At 41.7% G+C, this 25,215-nt stretch overlaps 1 protein-coding gene across 7 annotated transcripts in view; it reads left to right on the forward strand.

Moving 5' to 3' along the window:
• LOC108690533 (protein groucho-1-like) overlaps positions 1-25,215 on the forward strand; it is a 77,397-nt gene that overhangs the window by 14,518 nt on the left and 37,664 nt on the right. For 3 of the 7 annotated variants that reach the window (XM_018197890.1, XM_018197908.1, XM_018197899.1), the window contains 3 exons: positions 8,068-8,165; positions 12,464-12,527; positions 18,301-18,345. In XM_018197890.1, the coding sequence (XP_018053379.1) occupies positions 8,068-8,165; positions 12,464-12,527; positions 18,301-18,345 (207 nt within the window). Of the gene's footprint in view, positions 1-8,001; positions 8,166-10,607; positions 10,672-12,463; positions 12,528-18,300; positions 18,346-25,215 lie in introns of those variants that run through there. The other 4 variants (XR_001931895.1, XR_001931896.1, XM_018197873.1 and 1 more) reach the window with 2 other exon arrangements.

Raw genomic sequence — 25,215 nt, forward strand, 5'->3', positions numbered from 1 at the left:
AGAGAGAGAGAGAGAGAGAGAGAGAGAGAGGACTACATACAGATACGAGAAGAAGAAAGACGGAGGGTAGGTACATTTATTCATGTATCAGCGATGTGTCAGTGTGACGTTATTTCACGAGAGCACCGATTGTATCACCTTAATTGCTCAACGGGTTAAACTGCCGCGCGGTCGCCTCTTATCGAGCAATCTGCTCGAATGCATGACCTGGCCTGCCAGTGCAGTGTCGGGATCAGGCGAATCGTGCGTACACGCGTCAGGTGTTTTCAGCTCGCTTCGCATCATCGTGGGTTTGTGCTATGGACATACATAGCTATGGGCGGATTGACGTACATAAAAGAACGCATTGTAGATGCATTGCCGGCAGATAGGCGCCGACACCGTTGCTACCTTTTCCCGTGAAATAGCATTTTGACGCGATGGTTTTATTAGCCGCTCTACATGCACGTTACTTCTCGCGAGGTAAATTTAAGTAAATGGCTTGACAAGTTATATGAGATATGATTACACGTTAACTGTATAAGGTCTGATTTTTTATTTGCTGATAAATTTATGATTAGGCTTAACTTGGTGGTAATATAAAAATTTTTTTTTATCTGTTTTTTCCATTAATTGTTAAACATCAAACTGAATGGTTTTGTAGTGAATAAAAAGTTTAAAGTTTAAATTTACCACTACAAAATTAGTTCGGTAATTAATTACATTACTAGAAAAACAATTTTTACATTATCATCAATTTAATTGAGGGTAAGTTTAAATCACACGTTAATCTCTTGAGAAATACTGGCACTATGTCTACATTTTTACTGTTACAATTTTACTTGATGTTTAACGTTGAAATAAGCCAATTTTTTTGTTTGCACATTTTTAGTTACAAAATTATTAACAATTAAAGTTTCGAGGACAGTCGACTCAGGTAGATCGATTCAAATGACAATTATTATACTCAAAACTTCATGCATGAATTTTTTTCTGACATGAATCGATAGGTTTTCATTTATATATTCCGAAACAAATCAATTTTTCGTTTGCATATCTTCAGTCAGTTTGCATATCTATCTTAGAAAATTATTAACAATTACAGTTTCGGGGACTCAAATAGATAAGGTTCAAATTGTAACTATACTCAAACTCATGATGATTTTTAAATATAGTAACTGCGATTTTAATCTATTCACTCTGAATAGATCATCCTCTAACTTTAATTGTTAACGACTTTAAAATTGTGCAATCGACTTGTTTTGGCATGTATAAAGAAAATCGATTTAGATTAGTTAAATAATCTAATTTTTTCATGGCTAATATGAAATTAGCCTCTCAAAATTGTTTTTTGAACTTTTTTACCAGAAATGTGCAAACGAAAATTTGAAATGCGCATACATGTGCCAACGATGAGCAACCGAATGAGTTATAGAAAGTTAATTTTTTTAAAAGTTGGGGTGCCAACTTCACACAGGTAACTTTGAGTGTTTTTGTTCAGTCCAATTCTTTTTTACTGTGTTAGAACACAGTAAAAAAAAATTTCACTCTTAAATTTCTTGGCACAAATTTCAATTTTCATTAAATAAAGATTTTAACTTTGAATTAAATAATTATTTGGTAATGTAATAAAAATATCGAATTTTGAAAGCTTACAGATATTTAACTACTAATAGTTTAACTCAAATATTAAAACTTTTATTTAATGAGAATTGAAATTTGCCAAGAAATTTAAGAATGAAATTTCGCCTGAATAAATAAAAGATCTAGTGTGCCTATGAAGCGTTAATGTTACAGCAGAAATGCTTGCTTTTTGAGGTCTTTCGAATTCTAGTATTTCTCTTTATGATCTTAAAGAACCTTTGGCTTCATTGTTTCGCCTATTTCCGAGTCTATTTGTGCTCCTTCACGCAGAAACGATGTACGGTAGGATCTACCGTGACGTGTGCACGAAGATCCCGCGAATCACACCGCGAGATAGCTGAATATAACACGTCGGTAATGGTTAACGAGAGTAGAACAAAATGCATACGCCGCGGCGGCGTACCGCAATTTCAGCATAGCTAAGAATTGTGAACGCGCGAGAATCGTCTCGTCTCGTTTCGTTTCGTTTCACGATAGAGAGACTCGCTTTCGCGCGCAATACGAGACGCACTACGCGCTCGCGCGCTATCATTATTCTATGCATTATTTATGTCATTCCCCGTGTGCCGAGTACAATGTGGGTCTACGAATCAAAATGCATTGCTTATGCAAATAGCGGTCGTGCCCCGCAGTCTCGGGATGAATTCGCAGTCTGCTACGGGGAATAATCATAATGATCAATAAGATACAACCGTTCGTACATCTCTCTCTCTCTCTCTCTCTCTCTCTCTCTCTCACTCCACACTTCATGCAAATCTTGAGGCGTATTGTCTGGCGATATTAAGGGAATTGTTATCGCGTTGCATAATTTCAGTATTCGATCGTGCTCGGGTTTGCTTAAGCTCACTTGCTTGGCAATCAGTTTGTTGTATACCCAACATCGATTTCTGTATTGTTTTTCGCCTAATTTCCCGCGAAAATTATATAGAAATTACGTAACGTTAAGCTCATTATCATCGATCCTGGTTATTTCGAGCGCGCGATATATTATGGCTCTATAAGGAATTTTGATTTTATGGCGCTTAAACCGTTATAAGATAAATCATGTTTTTGCCTATTCTCCACCGCGCGCGATATTTCGATGATATTTCGCGACCAGCGGCTCTCTACGGAATAACGGAAGGTGGTAGAGAGAGATTCGCTTATAGGGCGAACGCGGTCGGTTCTGGTCGTCGGGTGGTTTTGGAATCCGCGCCACGAGTCGGTGGTTTTGCGGTGTGGCGAAAACCGCCGACCCTCTCGAAGCTCTTCCCGGCCGTTCTCCCTGTTTGCGTCGTCCTTTCGCGTAATCCCACCATGGTTTAGCGAGTTTCTCACGAGAGCCTCTAAGTAAAGCGGACGAGTGCTCACGGCCACCAACTCTCGAGACTACCGTCTCTTTGATTAGCGTGGTATATCGGGTGCTCCGATAGAGCTATTTCTCTCGGCTGTGTTAAGTTAAAACAGACATTGATCAAAAGGAATTTTATTGCTTCTTTCACAAGTTACAGTAAAATCTTTAATAGTAGATTTATTCTTTTAATAAGAAAGTTGAAATAAATTAAAATCTAAATCTTTAATCATTAACTTTTAATTTTTAAGTAGGTAGATATAACCATAACATCCCACACATGATAAAAAATATATTGCCTCGAAGTTTTTAAAGTTCACATAATTTTTATTCTTCTATCTCACAAGCTGGATGTAAATAATGTAAATTTAACTCTATACATGTTATTAAAAATACACGGAAAGATCGGTTTTGCTAAAATATTTAAAAATTCAGCTGGATACACAGATCTGAAAATACATCAAAGTAATTATGTATACGGAATGCTTAAATTGGTTGCTAGAATGTCAAAAAAACTTTTTGTAACATTGTTCATCATATTTGAGATTCCTATCTAATTAACTTGAATGAACCAAAATTATTTTCAGCTTTGTAGTTAAATTTTTAGATACTTCAGCAAAATCGATTATTTTTCCATAAAAATAAAATGTTTTTAGGATTTATCTGAATACTTCATCTATTTATTTAAAAGTTGACAGGTAGCATTCTTTGTGTAGCATTTCTTTAAAACGAGAATGAATTCATAATGTTCAAGATCGCAATGTATATCTAGATAATATATGTATATCTAGATAATATATCTGATCGTTCCAGTGGCATTTCCATTTTAGACGCAACCCTAATGTGTGTACCACAATGCCCGTTTACCTCGAGCTCGAGATGAGCAAATGTTCTTGGCACTTGAGCGCGCGCGTGCCTCGTGTTTGGTTACGGACTTGATCACAGGCGGGGACATCGTAGAGAGCAGTTAACCTGTCCGATAATACGTGCCGATAATCAGGCATCTAGTGGATGACGGACGGCGGGATCGATGGAGCTAACGTAATTAGACGCAGCGATACGCGCCACTTAAGCGTACTTGAGTGGCTGCAAACGCAACTGATTGGTCCAGTTGCTGTTAGCGTTAGGACGTAACACGGCGTGGTCGACTTGTCGTCTCCTCTCCTCTGTTCTTCCCCCTCTCTCTCTCTCTCTCTCTCTCTCTCTCTCGTTCGCTCTTTGACGGGCGAAGAGACAGAGTGACTGTAAACGACGACGTCGCCCCGTCGTCGGCTTTAACGAACGTCCATTGAGCGACCTCCTCGCTTCATTGAGTTGTCCGCGATAATATACTACGAAACGGTAATCCGGTATCTGCCGGGATGTATTAAATGTCGCGCGAGACTCGAAAACCAATAAAAGCGCGATCGTGCCGATCGTTGCGCTTTAATGCCAATTCTTGTTCGTCGTTATCCGGCCCCGGCTATCGTTTTCACGGGGTTGTCGAGCCGATAACGCGCTATTTGAATACCGCCCCGGTGCGAACGCGCGCACGCTATTGCGATGGCTCTCGATCGCGCGGAATAAAAAGCGCGGCGTGGAAAGAGGGGCCGAATGATGATGCGGGAGAGAGGAGGCTATCGGATAATTAAATCGGCCACGGCACGTAAAGGACACTGATTGACGTACGCGACGGCTACGTTCTCTCATTATTATTCGTCGAAACGACATAATTCGCGCGCTTCGCTTTTCGACGGACTCTAACCGTGTTCGACAGTGCGTTGCTTCTCCGTCTCGCTCATTCATACGAAACTCGAGAGACTATCACTAGTGTCATTCCATCCATTCGATGATGAATGTTAAAACCGATAAATATTTCAAGAAAATATCAGCAAGATACTGTTGTGCTTTTGACATTTGTAATATCATAATATATTACGTTCGATATTTCCATATTTATTTAAGTAAATGTGTTTTGACTTTATCAGTAAGCATAATTTATAATAATTATGCATACGGCGAGGCTTTATAAACATAAATCTGTTTTACGAGTGGTGTTGGTGTTTCGATAGACCGACATTTTTGTTTTATCGATCTATAAAATGGAGTTACTGGAAAATGCCAAGCAGCACGTCTGACGCCTACTGTTCTGTTTCACAGAGCGAAAGCTGATAAATTAATTGGATTGACCGTCGTGACTTGTCGCATACAAATCGGATCAGCGATTCCGTTACGATCAGCTGTTAGCCAATTTGCATTAACTCCGTCTTCCTTAATACGGTAGGCAACAAATCTACTCGTATTACGTCGCATTTAAAAGTCACTTACGAAAGATGAGCTTCTGTGTACATCCGCAAATAACAAGTCAGCGAGCGAGATATGCAATGTTGTCTGATACACAACTCTGCCGATTCCGAGCTTGAGCCGTTTAAATATATTGCACGCCTGGCGCACAAATCCTCCGACGTAATTCGAACATATACGTGCGATAATGCAACGGGTAGAGAAGCCCTTTGCGAAGCCGTGAAGATTAATAAAACACGCTACAGTGACTACGAGCAGCTACGAGGCTTAAATTTTTGAGAACTACCACATGTTAAGATACGTTGATCTACATCGCGTTGATCTACCTTCTCTTGGAATATCATTTTCACTTTTCAGTAAAATACAAAGGCGTGTTACAAAACGTAAGAGATTTTAACAACACAATAAGGGATGACTTTTAACCTTAGTACATATGATTTTTCAGTCTTTTACTATACACTGAGTCTTTCGTGTCCCGGATTAATTTTCGTCATTTTAACACAAATTAAATATACAAAAATTATTAAGTAATTCTTCCTATTCTTTAACATTTTTTTAGTTTAGAAAGTATTTATAAAGTTGTGTATTTTACACAAACAAAATTATATTAATATATAAATATTGTAACTAATTGAGGCTCCTAGTTTTTTTCGAAAAAAAAAAAAAAAAAACGCAAGATGACCCAATCGTATGTATTACACTGTTGATTTAAGTCACCACTGCTCCTACTCAATACATTGTTATTGTATACTAAAACAATAGATAAATTTGACACTATTTAGTGTCAAATTGACACTATATAGCGTTAAATTTAATCCAATTTAAACTGTTCAACTTTATTGCTTTAAAATAATGATATATTGAGTAGGAGCAGTGGCAACTAAAATTAAATTAAATTTGATACTACTAGATTTAACAATGTAAGAGTTAAAAATAAGAATTAAATGTTCATAAATCATAAAGAAGGAAGCGTTTGTTTAAATATTTATACGATAGTGTGTTTCTGATATTATATATAGTGCATGGTTGTCAGATCTGCGGTTTTCCGTCAGAGACGGAACGGGTTTTTAAAACAAATCTTCGGTTCTTTAGCTGACGGAATACATTTGATAATGCTTTTTTTACATTTTTTGAAAGAGCGCATTACAATATAGTAACAATTTTGAAAGTAGCAGGCAATCTTCAGCAAGATAAATGAAATCTCCGGTTTTAAATCAGAGAAAACTAACTAAACCGTGATACAGTGCAAAAGTTTTCGGTCAATGACATTTTGTACTCTAATTTATAAAAAAAAGATAAAATTTTAATCATTATATCAGATGTTAGTACAAGATTTCGTTATCCACATCTTGTACCCCTGATAATGGTTAAAATTTTATCAGGCTTTTTTTATAAATTAAAATATAAATGTTGGAACTGGTCGGAATGGTCGGAAACTTTTGGCCACTGTATATAGTGGACCGGGTACGGTATCACGTGTGACTCATTAGTGCAGTAACGTGCCTGAAAGTTGATCTTTATTTTACGAGTTTTGGCACGATTTTCATTACGCGATCGCGATCGCCAGCGAATCATTAGCGACCCCTCACATGAAACATCGCGATTCCGGCATATGTACTTCGTTCGTTGCGGAATCTAGATCGTACGACACGGGAAAATTGGACGGGGGAAAAGAGAGAAAGGGAGAGGGAACTATATTCCGGCTTTTACGAGGCCATAGTGGCGTATCCGTTTTGCAGGGCACGACGTGCAAAACGATCGATAACATGCTCGTAACGTTATTACCAACAGGTATAACGGAGGCGGGTAGCACCGGCAATAATGTGGCTTTTACGCTCGTGGATGCTGATACTGCAACCACCAAAGTAACTCGGCATTTGCTACAGCACGTTTCGCAAAAATAGTCTATTATGTAATATCTAATTAATTGGCATAAATGTAAAAATATATTTGAAGAATATAAATCTAATTAAGACTCATTTGTAATGTGATACCGGTTCAAATTATTAAAATTGTTTCTATTCTGTTTCAAGACCGGCGAATAATTGGCGCATAGTTTGCTTGAACTGGAAATTGTGTAAATTCACATAAAATATTATTAAGCACGAAGGCCGAATATGGCATTTTTTTGTAATTGTTTCTGTTCTTGCAGTTAATTATAAGTTTGATTTCCTTAAGCTTGAAGCACAATAGTAACTCACTTTGACTCGAATAATAACAAAACAGCTTCGAATATTTTTTTTTTAAGTGAAAAACTTCAAGTGAAAACAAAATTAGTTTAGCGCATTATCTTGTATTTATATTTATTATTACATTGTACTTAGTACGTGTAACGCAATGAAACCTGAATCAAAATAACATATACATGAATTACTAAACTAGTTAAACTTTAAACCGATCTATATTACTATGATTCTGCGTTGAAGTTGTGGAATAGTTTGAAATACATATATTCGAAGATTATTTCACCGCCAATCGTTGACTTGTGGAATATTCGTGAGTGGAATGATTCTAGAAGGCACTAAAATTCAACAATAGTTTTTATGATAAGAAAAATAAAGAGTATTATAGATATACAGACACGAAAAATAGAGAGATTTATATTAAAATTTAAGAAAACATTAATTAATGGAGCGGTTTTTTTGTTGTGAAGTGTAAGCACGTCTGCTTAAGTAGCAACATTTTTTTATCCGACTGTATCGATTTCGAGTTACTTGTGAGTCTGTGGAACAGCGTAGAGTCTCTCGAATAAATCTCAGGGTCTTATGGGCTTTAATGGCGTTAAGGGATTGTGGTGCATCGATACATTTAATGGCGTTTTTGTGTTGCAGGGTCCACCGCAGCCTGGACAGCCGTTCAAATTTTCGGTCGGCGAATCCTGCGATCGTATCAAGGAGGAATTCAACTTTTTACAGGCTCAATACCACAGGTATCTTTTTTCATTTCGTACAAACGTATTCTCATCGATTGCAGTCAATTGAAGATGTACGGATTTTGTTACTATAAATAAAGATCAATATCAATACGACTAATTTGTCACATTTGTTTTCGACAATCCTGGCAATTTGTATTAATCACGCAAGTTAAACTCTATAAACTTACATCTTCATTGTCTGTCAGCGATATTAATATTTACATAATTTTTTTAAATTAACGACGTGTATTTTTTTATTCTGGTTATTAAGTAGCAATGAAGTACCTTTATAAAAATTGATATTGATACAATTTGTCCCAAAGCTTTACGCGATCTCAACCGCGTTTTTTTTTTTTTTTAAGGAAAGTTGTCGGATTCCCATTTTTTTCGATAAAAAAAAATATATATTTTCCTACGGATTGTTAAGCGTGATATAAATTCCGTTCAGCGGTCAGTAGTTTGTCGAACGGAGTAAACGTTCGCGTCCGTGGACATCGTAGGGCTGTATCCATTAGGCGCTCGTGCAAATACCGCGTGGGCGCGCACGCGAAACGCACGAACTGATGTACGGACGTAGGCAGATAATTGATTGTCCAACCGGAAGCTGTGTACACCGAAGTATGCACACGGTCTGGAGAAGGAGCGAAGACCCCATTTGGACAGCAGCGCATCTATGTGCATACGTGCACGTATCTGCGATCGGCAGTAAAAAGGGTTTCCTCAGAGATCACGCTCTTTGGTAAATTCGGAAGCGAAAAGCTCGCTGGTGCGTGACTAGTTTCTTCGATTGCTGCACTGAGAGAAATGTTTGGTGTATAGAATAACTACAGTTTTGTAGAGTGAATTATTAGATTATTTTTTATTGATATGTAACTATTATATTTATAAATTGTTGATTATCACGGATATTAATTTGTTGAATTTACTAAATAAAACTGATGATTTAATGATAAAAACTGCTTTGCATGATGTTCAGAGATGTTTTATAGTTAAAAGTAGAATATTTTGTTATCTGAACAAAATAATTACATGGGAATAGTATATATCTCGTATTCTTTATATACAGAGTGAAATTATAGCGTTTCTGGCTTGATATACAAAGATATATAGATTCAGATCGATTGGTTATTAATTGTCTTGAAAAAGAAATGTTGCCTTAATGTGGCAAGAAGTACACGAAACTTGTACTCTGACTCCGTTTTAGGAGTGAATATAGGACGTCGAAATTCTCTTACGAGAAGACACGCCATCTCTGAAGCTCCGCGAAACATTTCTCATTTTATCATAATAGCTTATTTTTTTGTAATTATTGAAAGAAAATTGAAAATTGCGACTTAATATTTTATATTATTATTTACAAAACATGAGTAACCAAATAAAATTGTATCGTTAAATAAAAGATTCACGTAATTTTGCTTATCTAACAAAAAATATTTGCTTTGAATAAAAATGATAATCTGTGAATAATTCTCTTTTTTTGTTATCTACATTACTACAACCTTTTTCTCAGTGTGAATTCACGTCTCTATTTATTGATACGTTAAATTCACAGTGTTCCGGAATTGCAGAAAGAGCATCGGTATTCCTCTTCCTTTCCCCTTTTTTCACGAAAGTTAAATATAGCATAATAGTGCTGACAACAGAAAAATAATTACGATAATGACGCGATGATATCGGGCATGTTTTAACCGAATAAATTTTATCTCGCGTTTAGAAATACCACGATGAGAACAACATTCATAAATTTCGTGAATTGAGATATTAATCACGGAAAGGCAAAAATGCATTCCGACCGCGTGAAACAGAGAGAGCTATCTCTGTGCCACGTGTTAATAGTAGGCGCGCGCATTCAAGCGCGCAACGTGATTCTCGATAAATCGTCCCGTAAATCGTTGGCACGGCGTCAATCTGAAATAATTAATCGACTTTCTGACCGTACGAGTATTGCCGTTTGCGTAACGAGAGTTGCCGCTCGCGCGAGCATGATCGTTAATACCGTGCTAATTTATCGCCTTATAGGTGAGATTACGCCGCGCAACGTATAGCGTGATTCGCCTTTCACGAATATTAAACGCCGCGTCGAAATTACCGTGTGCATTCTATCATTACCTCGAATTAAAATCGCTTCGCGTCCCGTTACGCGAGGCTTCTAAATTTCCCCCCCTTGAAAAAACAAAAAAAAAAAAGAAAATTTAGTTGTATTCGAGAAACTTTATTATTGCGTCTCTCCGCGCTGAACTCGATGACGACGAAATAAACCATTTTTACTCCGTTCGTTATCGTTGAAGCTTTTACAGTTCTACCTTTATTTTCTCTCATTCGCGATATATGGCGCGTGTTATACGGCGCGTTTCCAACTTAATGTCGCGACGAAGAACGACGAGCGGAGGGACAATGGCTCCGACGATTTCGAGGGCTGGTGGATATTAATGCTCTGTTCTTGTTCTTCTTACACAGCCTTAAATTGGAGTGCGAGAAACTGGCCAGTGAAAAAATAGAGATACAGAGGCATTACGTGATGGTAAGCCGGGAAAAGGATAAAAACGTAGAAAAGGGGCAGCGCGTATTACTCATACATACATATCACATATACGCACATGCACACAAAGCCATATACGAATCATCCTGCCGTTGTTCCCAGATTAAAATGCATTCGTTTTCGTCGCGCTTGAATTCGGGAGATATCGCTCGGTCGCGGTCGAACTGTTTCAATTCTCGCGAAATTGAGAAGAACCTAAAAAAAGAGGGAGGGAAATTATTAAAAAACCGATTTGATTTTACCGAAATGAATTTTCGATATGCGCGGCAGCGCGACTGTAACGCTTTTATATTATACGTGGGAGTGCAATTAAAAGGAAAATGGTACACGGATCTTCAAAGAAATGTCAGAGGTATAATTTCAGAGAGATTGGATGAACGGTAGAGAGAGAGAGAGAGAGAGAGAGAGAGAGAGAGAGAGAGAGAAACAGAAAAAAAAAGAAAATTATCATCATGAGCATTGGCGTCGCACATCAAAAGTGCTGGGAACATGGGGAGAAACACGAATCACAGAGAGACACGATGCGACGCACCCCCATACTCGTTATCGTAGGTATACAGTGGAGCAACGAGCAACAGCAACAGCAGCAGCAGCAGCAGCAGCAGCAACAGCAACACCAGCGACAACGGTGCACTCGAGCGTTACAGGCATATACGAACGCATTCATTTGCCGCGGTACAAGCGGTTTTGTCGACCGCCGCCACCGCAAGATTATTTTCCTGCACCCCCCGAAGCGCCGCGCTAAACAAAAATACGACGCGGGCTTGTCGTCGTTAAAAAAGTTATTGCCATCGCGGACGGGGCGCCTTTGTCCTGCTCTCTGATGTCGCTGTCGAGTAACATGGTGGATCGACCAAGTGAATATTAATATGCGCTTTAACGCGTCGGGGAAAAGCGCGACGCGACGAGGATTAACTCTTAATGAACCTGCGCACTGCCGCGCCGATTCTCTCGTATTGATTTTCTATTAACTTTCTTTTTGAACGGCAAAGTGCTCGAAAATACATTTTCTGACGATTACGTGTTTTTTTTTTCCATAAAATGATTAATTTATCGTTCTCGATAATGAACAGTTTTGTTGTTTAATATTTAACGACAAGTAGTACCTACCTAACGCGTTTGCGATTGTTTGTATTTGCATACGATTTCCTTGTTAATTGAACGCGATGTAAATTCCACGAATGCGTTTTTATGAATTATTCGCTCGCAATCGCGACGCTTCCAATATTCTCCACGGTCCACTTGGTAAACACGAAACTCACACACAATGTTAAAACATATATACATATACACACGATGGCCAGTATATAACAATTATTATCAATGTTTGTTGCGGCTGCACTAATTGTGTGTTTTTAATGGCTTGGCTGTGCACCACCCCTCCGCAATATCCCTCAATTTGGGGGCGTGATAAAAAGAACGAACCGGTTCGGAAGGTTAAAAAAAAATATTACACGCGGAAAAATCCGGGACCAAATTAATGAATCGTTATACGATTGAACAATGTTCGCATTCCGCACATTATATCGCATCCCTCGTTTACCACGGAGCCCAAGTCACAGACCCTCGACTCGTTGATGACTCGATAATCTCGTTTTAGAGGCATTATTATTCTCTATTGTTAGCCAAAACGCGTCACGAGACTCCTCCCTAGTCATGCGAAAGAGAGTGCCCCCCCTCCCCCTATCTTTATTTTGCCCCCACAGCTTTTGAATGTCGCCTGCACTTACTAATGTTTAGCTTACACGTGCGATTTCCTGCTTGTTCTGTCCAGTATTAAGTTGGAGCTGGAGAAACTCGCCCAGGAGAAGACGGAGATGCAGCGCCACTACGTCATGGTGAGTCCACACAAGCTTACGAACCTATCGCAGGACCTATATCGGTAGTAATCGTATTAAACATAAAGGGTCATGCGACGCAAAGTGCTTTTCTTATTTCGCGTCTGACGAGTCCAAAAAAATTTAGCTTTGCGCTCCCTCTTGACTGAACCGTTGCGGACTGCAGGGAACATTTGACGTTTTAAGCTCGCTCAAATTTGCACCAAGATGTAATGCTGAAGTACATCGAAATTATAAATTTTATCTCGTGCATTTATCTCGTTTACATTAAAATTAAAATACAAAAAATACAAAACATAAAAATTAAAGTACATATATCTCTAAAGGTGAAAATAATTTAAAAATAACGATAAAAAAATATTTCTATCTTGCGACATAAGAGGATGACGGAATAATTTAGGATTACACAGGTCGTCGTGCGTTGCTTCTTCGCGGCTCCTCTTCCAGTTTTGTTTTTCGGCTTTGTCCCGCGAGAGTACATGTAGATGCCGCGAAAGTCTCGGCTTACTTTCGCCCGTAGATCTTCGTTATCGCGATTCACCGTCGGCTGTGCCAGTGTATGCATCTTCATTAAGCCGTGTGAAGCGTAAAGAGGTGCGCACCGCTTTCTTCATGGGAGGTCGAAGGTCGCTGAGAGTACCGGTTTTAATTTTACGCCAGTTGTACCGACGTCTCGATGAATCTCCATTCTTTCCGTTTATCCATCCTGAAATGTCTTCACACATAACGTGATAATTTCCAGGTATATCGCTTAGTGCGATAGCACTCTCCAGAGAAGCATAGATCTAAATCTTTTTTAGATCAAGGCACCGACACTTCCTCGATTTGTAAATTTACCGCGAAGATATTCGTCGTGCTAAACCGACTGGAAGGGTATTCGAGAGATCTTGATAGCGGCGAATAGGTGCCGCGCGTAGTTCGCACGCCGCGCCGTAAGTTCGCGGTCCGCTAAGTTCGTTGCCCAAAGTTCGCGAAGCGTGCATTATAGGCCGGCGATAATTCATAGGCCGTAGTCCGCGCGCTCGGTCGATGCAAATAACTTCATATAAAATGCGCGGCGCTCGCTCTCGCGTGGACGTGGCACTTCCGCCGATTCACGCCGACACGAAGATTAATCGCACGATCGTCTCACGTTAGGTACATAGCGTGTACGTCGTGCGAGAACGCGCTTATCTCGCGCGTCCCAGGTATGCCGCTCTTACTCTCTCTCAAACGGCTTGATCGATCTTCGCGTTCCTCGATCCTTTGTTCCGTACGTTTGTAACGATCGGTCGGCCTGCGACTCACGCGGCTCACGCATGTGACAGGTTTAAATGTATTGTACATATCATACTTTATTCCACTTTCGTTTCGATATGGCACGGGGAGCGCTTATTGTTCTGCCAGTTGCGCGGTAACGAACGTCGGCGCGAAACATAGCGAAACCACGGAATGCACTTAATCAAATTTCGATCGGCGAGTACGAAAGCATATTTATTGCGCTATCGTCCTATCGCGTCGTTTTATCATTGATGATTGATTACCGACGTAACAAGAATTTATCGTAGTATCGGGTTTAGGTCGGCGTTAGCAACAGGTACTCACGTCTCTCGGCTAAACACGTTCGTGTTCGTATCGAGCGGAGTCATTGATTCCTACGGGTGCAATCGTAGTCGCGGTGCGTCGTCCAAATGCTTTGTCGCCCTCATCGTCGATGAATTGCGAGCATCGAATAAAGTATCACGTTGTCGCGCGTCACGGTCTTGCTACGATAATCACCGTAGTTTGCTTTCCTGCAACGGACAACACCGTCGTTTTCTCCGTAGAATTACGATGGCTCCATCCGTCCGGATACTGCCGCGTTCCATTTATATACCGGCGGCGACAGTAACACGGGATATCTCGCACACATCGACGGGGTGGAACGTATAAAGCCGTATCTGGCTGGTCCTCGTATCTGGCTTCCCTCAAATTTTCCACGTGACATCGCGAGGCAGCGTTTACTGGTAGAGCCAGCCGGCGAATCTCCCGGGACTCGTTATCGATGGAGGTCATCGTTATACGTTCGTGCGAGCCGTCGGATCTCTGATACGACATCGTTATACCACGACGGGTGTAGCCCCGGCCACGGGGCGTTACGCCTTTACGACTCTTTCATGTAATTGTCGAGCTCGTGAACTCTTTTACGAGCGCGCGAACCGCGAGCGTGGCGAGAGACCGGCCGCGAAGCACTTCGTTACGCTCGCAATGCCACTCGATACATTTAGCGTGTGTCCTCCTCTTCATATTTCCGCTTGCGAAATGTTAACTACGCGCGATACTTTCATCGGGTGAGTGAGATTTTAAAACGTTTCTATTTAATACAAAAATAGTGTCGGAGGTAACAACGCGTTTCTAAGAGAATTAATTCCCGTAGTCGGAATTGCAAAACTGGAAATCAGGGAATTGTTAAGGGAAATCGGAAACGGTGTCAGAGAATTTTGAAAAATTTCCTCGAAAATAAAAATTCTTGGCTTTAAAGAAGTTTAATATATCTATATACATATATTACACTTACGCAGTAAGTAATTTTGAAATACTATCAATAATTAAAAATGCAAAAAGTGTAAGCAATGTTAATAGTAATTTACATTGTTATGTTAAATTAATCTCAATAAAATATTTAATGGATCCAAATCGGGATGAAAATATGTACAATAAAATTTCAAAATATTATTGAAAGTCAGGGAAAATTATGAAGTTTGATTTGAAAATCAGGAATAAGTTATAAAATTTTAGGATGAGGAATTTGCGACAACTGATATGCGATATATCGAGGCTTGATTTGCTGAGTCATTTCGTAGCACGAATATACGAGCGAAACCATTGCAGTCGTAGGCTGTGGTATGTTCTTGATTAAGCAGATTCGACCGCGAAGTAATGAGATTGCAACGAGGACGGAATTTGCAAATCGTACACGACCAGAAACATCGTCATCGCCTAAAGAGTACGTTCAGGAACGATTTTCATTGGGAGACGATGAAAGACATGATAAGGGTCTTTTTATCTTTCTCTAACGCGAGAGGGGATGAACCAACATGTTCGTGGGGATAGATACCGATCGTGATCGATATCGTTCGGTTGCTCGTGAATTGAAAAGAGATTGCGCCATCCCAGAGTCGTTTTCGCGATTCGATCGGTCACGATTAGAGGTGACTATCCAAGGAGTAAGTCGAGAAGTTTCAGCTAATAATTCAACCTAAATCTTCTATCGAACTGTTTCTCGAAAGAGAAGATTTTATACGAACGTAGATAAAAACTTGAATTATTTTCAACTGAGAAAAGACGAAAAGACAAATGTCGATGTAATACCGAATTTCCGTTTAATTCCTCTTAATTGTTAATATAAAAAAATGACGCGATGCAACTGTAAAATATTGATTCTATAAAGTATTCGTAATCACGTCGTATCGAGTTTACGAGTGGCTTCATTCCATTATCGTAACTGACTGTCGCCGTATTCCTTCACAGTATTCCTTCACTGGTATTAGACATCTCGACCGCGAGAGTGGCGTTTCCAGTCTCGTGATAATTAAGATCCTGATCTCCCGTCTCCGACAGTCTCCCTCCGTCAGTCTATTAATTAAAGACCAATTGCTTCGTTGGGGTCTTCAGCGGCGAGACGATCTTCGTGTAGCTGCACTTCTTAACTATCTCTTTCTCCTTCCATCCTCAAATCCACCAAATGCACGAGGAAGAGAGAAATCTTTTACCCAGGATATTTTAGATAGTAAATTTTTATAATGATTTATAATTAGTTCTTTTTGATAAGTTCTATAAAAAAGTTTGATAATAAAAAAAACAAAATATATGTCATTGATAAATTTTTAATTGCTTTTTTTTTTATTTTGTTCTCGACATTTTATAATAAAGTTGATGTATTTAAATATAATTAGATTTCACTATATGTTAACATAAGCTACGAGCTTTCAACGAAATTATTATTTTCGCAAGAACAGAGCCGATTGAAATATACATTTCGCGATTTATTGATAATGCTCGCGAGCGCGAATGTAATAAAAATATGGGCGGATTAATTTATATTTAAAAGCAGAGCGTGCACGAGGCCAAATTTCTACATTTATATTTTCTATATATACATTGTAGCGTTCGCAATTTACAAAATAATCGTAATTTCGAAGATAAACCGCGCCGAATGAATATCGAATTATTAAAACAAACGGGTTTAATTAATCGCGGCCTGTCCGAAGCAGATTCGTAAAATATTCATCCAGACGAATTTGCCCGCGTTTGAAGTATTAACGGTAATTCTATCACATTGCGAAATAAATATTACCGGTGTCGTTAAAATCGTAACATCGAGAACATTGCATTCGAAAGCGCGAGACTATCTTCTTCGACCGCGTCTCGACGTCTATCGCCGTTTATTACGCTACGTTTCCCTCGTAGAAAAACTTTAAACCGACTGTCGTAGCCGATATATTAAAACGCGGTTTAGTACGCTCTTTACGATCACCGAGCAATAAAGCCCGTTTCACAACGGTCGTTGATTCCGTCGGGGAATAATGCGGCGACTATATTCAAGACGCTCGTTAAAATCGCGAATTGCCGGATTTTCTCTCTTTTCCTCCTTGGCGATCTCGTTGTTACACGATACCCCCTTTCACCGTCTGTTGGTATTGCGTCGGTACAGAATATGCATTCTCGGGGAATGCCTGTAAACCATTACTATACAGCAACAGTTTACGATAAATATGTGCGCGCTATTTTGTCGCGAAGTTTTTACGATCAGAAATCTCATGCGTGAGAAATGAGAACCGCTGTACAGTAAGCGAATTAGTTAAAGCCAGCCCCGGCTGAGTCTCTTGTACACACGATGTAGAAACGATGTTACGAGAAACCGGTCTTTCGTCGACACGAATACGCGCGCGCGCACGTACAAGCCTTTTCTCTCTCTCGCCTCTCCGGGGTGAAGGAGACGAGAGAGGGCCGCGCTCCTTTCTCATCCTTCGTCTTCTTCGTTTTTCTCATTTTCTCGACGCGCTTATCCCTCTTACCGACTGACTGCGGTCTCGCATTACGGCTCAATTTGGTCCGCTTTTCGTAATCTCGTAATCTCATTTGATCGATATAATCTCAACCCTGCAATCGTTGAAGCAGACCCTTAAGGATTCACCGCGAGGCGTTCTTCTTCCTGCACAGCCAGCATCATTATGGATTCAAATAGCATCTTGGTTTGCGAAACTCGATAATTCGATTAATCCCGCGCGGAGTGGCTTTACGTTTTATTCAATGTGATATTTATATGCCAATTTCAATTATTTATACTTGGATCGTTATATATGTACGTATATAAAAATAACACATATTACGACGAATTTTTCTTCGTCACAATGAAAGATGAAGTCGATGAATATGTATACTTATATACGGTATTGCATTCGTGGTGCAAATTTAATCGAATTCTCTTAGCTTTCTAGAGAGAGAATAAACGGGAATTTTACACGGTAACGTCTTCTTCGGGATAGGATAAAATGACAAAGCCGTAACATAAATACGAAAATTGGATTTCGCGTGAGCAACCTTCCGGCAAAGTTCAGCTTTTGCATGAGAAAGTCGGCGTTACGCTGCTAGTTTACGCACGCATCACCTTACGCTTAACGTCGACGCTGGCTTCGTTAACGAAACGCATATAACGATGTAGCTATGCAACACTACGCTTGTACTAATTCCATACTAACATTGTAATTTATGCGATTACGTTCTAATCTGACTGTTTCATTTACTTTTGCAGTATTACGAGATGTCGTACGGGCTTAACGTGGAAATGCACAAACAGGTAAGAGATTCAAGTTTTTGCATACATTATTTCAAGTACCTTGAAAATGTGGTAAAGAACGATATCGTCTCATGATGATCGATACGCGACGTCAGTTGGCGGTGATTTATTAATCACTCAGTTGGCACGTTGCACGCAGCTTTGGGCTTTAATCCAAAATTAAAGGGCCGAACACGAGGAGAAAGCCCCGATTACGGGGTGTTTGCGACCCTCCGGGATCTTAGCTATTGAATAAATATGTAAACAAGGTAATAACATGCAAATAGCAGCGCGGCCGGAGTTCCCGTGTTGCCTCTTGCGCAAAACCTTGCGCAATGAAAAAAAGCAACCTAACCTAACTCGACTTTAGACTTTTATTAAGAACTACCGAGATTACCGTGCTTTTAGAAAGCACTCGAGGCAAATCGTGGAGCTTTTTACACTTCTTTCTCCGCGGTGCACGTATAGTACGTACAAATCAAATAATACTCGTATTCGTATTCTCGTGTTTTCTCGTATAGAGCATCGTTAAACATCTATGTATTATTTTTTTACATATATTATTTTTGTACCGAGGTCTATTTCGAGAAACTCCATTACAAAGATTTCAGTAAGCTCCTTTTGTATCTATATTCATCGTATATCGAACGGATCATTTGAATTTTTTATTTCCTCGCATGTGCATTGATGGTAACATCGCGAAGCAGTTTTATCTTCTTTCGAAGAGGTTCCTCTCTCTCTCTCTCTCTCTCTCTCTCTCTCTCTCTCTCTCTCTCTCTTTTTACGACGAGAGAAAGGTGGTACCCAGTCAAATAAATTAGGGTCGACGTGACTCGCGCGAGGGAAAAGGAGAAACGCGCGTTAATCGATCGGCAACGAGAACTCCATCTCTTAATTATAGGCTGCGTCTGATAGAAGTCAAACGTCTCCGGGCAAGCTCTCTTGACGTAATTTTATACAGAAATCCCGTCAGGGAATCGCATACTTCTGTTGTTGTTATCCGCATATAATGGATTTTCGATCCGTCGTTCGCGAAAGGTTTGAGAAATATCTCGTTTTGAAACCGACATACAAGTGAATTCGTCGAATTATCGACAAGCCAGCAATATCGACGACGTAGCTCTCGAGTGTCCTAGAGAAGGCATTCTGTACACGCTATCGAACAAGAATCTCGATCACGAATTCCGTAGAATAAATGGCGATCCCTCTTTCTTCGCCTACTTCGATATTCTCGCCCCCTCATCGATACTCCACCATAATCTATCTTGGGCGTGGGCGTGCAGCGACGAGTAATGCTCACGTTTATTGAATATTTAACAGCTGAGCCCGTTATTTCCCTCATCCCGCCCTCCACCCGTCCGCTTTGTGTCCCGCCTATTCTTTCTGTCTCCTTTTCTTTTTTCGGCAGGATACGTCCCTCAAATCATGAATAAGACCTCACGTTCGCCTTATGCAGGTCTGCCTACGCGGCACGAAGCCAGTAGCGACGCAAGTCAGGTAGCAGCTTGCTTATCTCTTTTCCTGAGCAAGGCATTCAACCAAGAGATCGTGTTGACGCGTTTGCAAGTATTTTAGATAGGACGTGACGGGAGAAATTGAACAGCAATTACGCGATCCAAAGCATTTGTTTAATTTATTTATTCGATAAATTTGCATACTATACGTTTGACGTACGTCATTTATTTATCCCTCCGCTGGCATATTATATTTTACTTAAATACATTATTCGAGGAAATAAATAAAGAATTTAATTAGTTTAGTGAACAATTTTTTTTCTTCGTGAAACATGAATTTTAACTCTCTTCCGTCAGCAATACGGGTCTTCGAGAAGCAATGAGTTCTTAAAAATCATCATAGAAATCGAATTTTTATTTATACTTTTTACACGTTTTAATTTATCTACCAAAATTCGCAATCAAAATATCGATGATACCTTTAAAGATTTCAATTGTCAGTGAAGGATTAGAAATTGAGTAAATGTTTGGAAAAATATCGTTAAATAGGGGAAAAAAAATATCAATATACGTAAAAGAGTAGAAAAATGGAAAAGAAGAAGGATTCTATATTCTGCGGAGACCGAATGGCAATTTTTCTGTATGATCGAAATTCTGTATGATCGTGGATTTCCGTCTGTAAGTCTCGTAGAAAAGTTACGTATTAAGGTTGAATGAAGAGCATAACTCTTTCAAGACTCCGTTCACGAGGACATTCGTGCCGGTACGTGGAGGAACAAGCCGCGAGATACGTACCGTGTGAAATGTGGTATCGGAGCGATGGAATATAAATTCCGATAGGAAATCGCAATACGATCGTGTCGTATCCGCCGTTTTATGCCCCTGATATCCTCGAGATAAGCACTCGAGGCGGCACTCTGAAATATACGACGTGACGGTCTCGTGCACTTTTCTGAATCGGAATGACGATTATTATCTGCTGTCACTTTTAATTCGGTTACGATTTATCGCTTCTGGTAGCCGGACGTCAAGGATTTATTATATTATCAGGCCGGGCATTATCGCGTGCGATTTACACGCTTGTACACGCGCGCGCGGCGCGTATATATCCGGTATCTCATATTTATAAAATCGAAATGCCGTGCCGCGCCGCGCCACCACCTCGTCGATATGCTCGCTCCTGCCACGCCGGTATCCGCGATTAATAGCCAGCCCCGTGCGTTTATAACGAGACCGGGCGTTGTCGCGAGCGCGCGATGGAAATAAAAGGAGAAAAAGCGCGGAACGAGAATGAATAACGGATCCGGCGATGCGAAAGAGCAAAATATCGCGGGCGCCCGGGAATTATCGGGTGTTACATTAACGCCGACGACGACCGGTTCGGCAAGTGTCCACCAGGCAGTGGAACGCGTCCGCGTTCTCCCCTTCCCTTTCCATCTCTCCCTTCCCTCTCCGTTCTCCCCGGAGGTTATTAACGTCGCTAATTCTCGGCAATTACTGTCATCATCGTCAGCCGTCTCTGACCGCAACCGAGCTGTTACGTTTTCCTGTTACACCTGTACGATAATCATTGTCAGCCGGAATCACGCTTGCCGGATAGTTTATGGATATATATCGCGCGGCTATATAAACGCCCACGTTGACCGAGCAGTTCTTCGATTGGCCGTATAATACGTGAATTAATAAGGTAAACGCTACTGTGGCTCATTTAATATCGGATATTATAGGTATGCATAGTAATTATCGATTTCTAGAAGTATCGACGTCGCGAGTATCGACGAGCGGTTATAGTTTACGAAAGCGCTTAAACGTATCGACATCTCATTGCCGGGGAGAGAGAACGTCATATTTTTCACATTTTTCTTATAGTTCCTCTCGGATGTCGCGTCGTCGATAGGGAATCGAGAATGTTGTGTGTCACGATGGGTTATAGTTTGATTTTGACCCGTTTCGTCGTACATCGTCGGCCAATGACCACGCGATCGCGCGCGTTCCCCACGTTTTTATTTGCAGGAAGCGATGCGTATTGTAAACGCTTTCAGGCATTACTCTCGATTTTACTAACGCTATTACCGGCGATTCCGCAGCTGCACGTACGTGTCGGGGCAGTCGGAAAATTCACGCATGAAAAGTATGGGCGGCCACCACGAGTGATTCGATTTCGTTGTTTTGTTCGATTCGCTGGTTCGCTCCCCCTCGCGCGACGCACTCCATCTCACCTCCACCGCCCCTCCCGGCGCTTGTCTCCCCCGCCGGTTGTCTCTCCATATCCATCCCATATACAGTACGCTCATTATTCATTTATCGGTTTAACGAGCATGTCCGCGATAAAGCGTCGCGAAATATCGATATCGGATGGTCAATACCCGCTCGGCTCGCTCGGTCCCTTGTTTGGCGCGTGCTCCACCTTTCACTCGGAAAAACAAAAGATCGGCTGATCGCGATTTCGCCTGATGTATCCGAGACGCGTACGCTTTTCACACTCGTTAACGAGATAACGATGACGGTCGCGGGAAATTGTCGAGCGATTTTGAGATCTGGTCGAATAAAACGAAACGTTTAAACGCGCGCGCGCATTCGTAAAATTGTACGCCTCTGTATTTTTTTATCGAGAACGTTGGGCGTTGAGTCTGGGGGAAGGAAAAAAATACGCGACGCGCTCGAGGAATCTCGTTGGGCGCTTCATGAATAACTTCTCAAAAGCGTCCGGTAGCTCGTCATCTCTTGCTCGTGAGAGAGAGAAAAAAAGTGGGAGGGAGAGAGAAAGAGTAACTGCGCGAAATGTGTGCGCGGCCGTCGCTTTTTTTCCCGTTTTTATTGTGTCTGCAGTGCCACTGGTTTGATCGGTCGGGCCGCGCCAGGTGGAGGCGGAGGAGCAGATGGTGATTGAGAGGGAAGCAAGCGAGAGTCGGGGTGGGTGGGGGACAGGAGAGGTAAAGGGAGAAGGCGTGCGCGGCGGGGGTGGTTGGTCGTAGGCAGAAGGGAGAAAAAAGAGGGCGAGTCCGGGCCGTCGCAACGAGTGGAGGAACGAATGGGACGTTGGTGTCAGGCGGGGGCGAAAAAGGATAGAACAGGGTGCCCGCCGGAAGGGGGAAACCCGGGAGCAGCCGCCACTGCCGCCGCCGCCGTTGAGGGGGGTGGAGATGGGTGGTGGTGTCGGGTGGCGCGGTGGTTGACGGTGGGGACGCGTTGGCGGTGGCTCAGTGTTGAGCTCGGGGGGCGGGAAAAAGCGAAGAGCAAAATTTGCTATCGGAAAAATCGAGCTCTCCACGCCACCGCCGCCGACCTCTCCACACGCTACGCTCCTCGCTTTTTCTCTCCCTCGACCTCGCCCAACCACGAGTCGCGATCCCTTCCGACCTCGCCACCAACTCCCCCCCGGAGGCCTTCAGCGAGAGGCGTGTACGTTGCGTTGGTGTGAGTTTGACACGCGTTCGTGTGTGCTGTGCGGCTTGGCGGAGAACGGTTCGCAATATGTGCACAATAAAATATACACAGAAATGTCTACTCTCACTCGCACTCTCGTGTCTACGTCCTCCTTTTCTCGGTGTCGCGAGAACGCGCATCCACGGGGAATACAGGCATTCTCGTGTATATATGTGTGTGCGTACGCTTGCAGGTATACAGATACGTCGGTCGGGTGTGCTTTCAACGTAGGAATCCGCGATATCGACGGGGGTTCCATGTACCCAATACACATCCTCCATCCTCGCGATCTCTCAACACGATAAGTTCTTTCAACTGGCACCGCGAAGCTCAGATCCTTTTTCTCTTTTCCCACCGCGCGCACAATACGTGCGCGCACCTTTTTCGCCCCGCGGATAAGAAGGATGTTGTTCGGAGACGTCGCTATCCGCAGATGGTTTTATCCGCAGCAAATGGGCTTCGCCGCTGCAGGAGAGTGCCGCACACGAATCGAATCACGTTCTTTCTTTCCCGCGAACAAGAAGTCAAGTAACTTACTCGGACTAGTCCAGAGAGTGGTTCAGTCTCCGACCTCATCTTATCGGGTAACAAAATTTATTTCACGTATACGATGCGAATTTAGATCTCGACCGTGATTCTCTTTTCTTCTTCTTTGCACATCACCTTAATCGGCGTTAACCAGGTTGTCTACGCGATACGAGTGACTCGCACAAAAATTCCCGCACATATATTTCGCCGGTAATATCTAAAGTAATCATAGTACAAGCGCAAGTACACGATACGAGACTGCGGGCGGTCATGAATTTTTATCACTCCTCCTTTTTCTCTCTTTCTCTCGTTTCCCGCTTACGTCGGAGGTTCTGGAACCTCCGACGCGAAACACGAGGAATACGTTTAATTCTCGCGTCTCCAAATGGGCACTTAAAATTTCTCGCAGTAAAACCTGCGGCGCTGCGGGGAATAGCCGAGCCGTTAACTCGGAAGAAGGGAAGGGGTTAAAGGGTTTGCCTTTGAGGGAAGGAGAGAGAAAATAGACGCTATCGAGATCTCTCGCCGGATTTAAGATCCACGTAGCACTCTCACTGTTTCTCTCTCGTTCTCTTTTCCCCTTCGTAAGGGGTAGGGGAAACGTAACTACTTACTAGCCCTGATGTCGGCAGCGGCGGTTGGGATCGCTTTTATCACTCGTACATCTTTTACGACTCGTCCTCGCTCCTCTCGTCGTCCCCTTTCTCTTTTTCTCTCGCGCCTCTTCGCATCTTTCGCGGCGTGTTTTCCGTGCCCTCGCTATTGTAAGCACTGTGTTTAAACCGCGAGTCGTAAAGTTTGCCCGACGCTTGTATATCGCGCCACGTGCAGGTGCAGCACGGTGGGTGGTCCGAGGAAAGAGATGAGGCTCGTCTCCATTATCATCTTGAACTTTTAAGAGCGCTATTCAAGTCGATCGGTATCTTTATTTAGGCCTCATCGATTGATGGTTGCGCGTGATAAGGTTACGTCGTTGTGCACTTTGATCGCGCGTATCGAAAGATTGTACGTATCTGAAATCCCCCGTTTATCGTCAACAAAGTAAACTGCAATGGAGTTAAACTTGTTTGGTAATCAAACATGTTTGATAATTAAACATGTTTGGCAATTAAACACATTTGGTATTTACGTGGATGTTCAAACGTTCTTGATATCGTATTCTGGGAAGTGTGAATACGCGCGAGATAAGAAGTTCGCTGGCCAACATTGAACATTAGCTTGCACAAAAGAAAAGCGCATCGGTGTGCGAATCTAATTTACGCCTGGGGGTATACGTTGGCGACGCTACACTTCCTTGGGGATGTTTACGTGCTCGCCCTTCAGCGACAGTTCCCGAACCTTCCTTTCGTCGGCTTTATGCAGAGCCCCCTAGCACTTTTATCTGGGGCGTTAGCATTATGCCAACTATCAACGAGAGGGTCGAACGAACACCCTCGAGCCCTTTTATGCTTAAGGGTATCATTAAGAGATCGCTCCCTTTGCC

This window comes from Atta colombica, unplaced genomic scaffold (assembly GCF_001594045.1).
Source record: "Atta colombica isolate Treedump-2 unplaced genomic scaffold, Acol1.0 scaffold105, whole genome shotgun sequence".
Taxonomy (NCBI): Eukaryota; Metazoa; Arthropoda; class Insecta; order Hymenoptera; family Formicidae; genus Atta; species Atta colombica.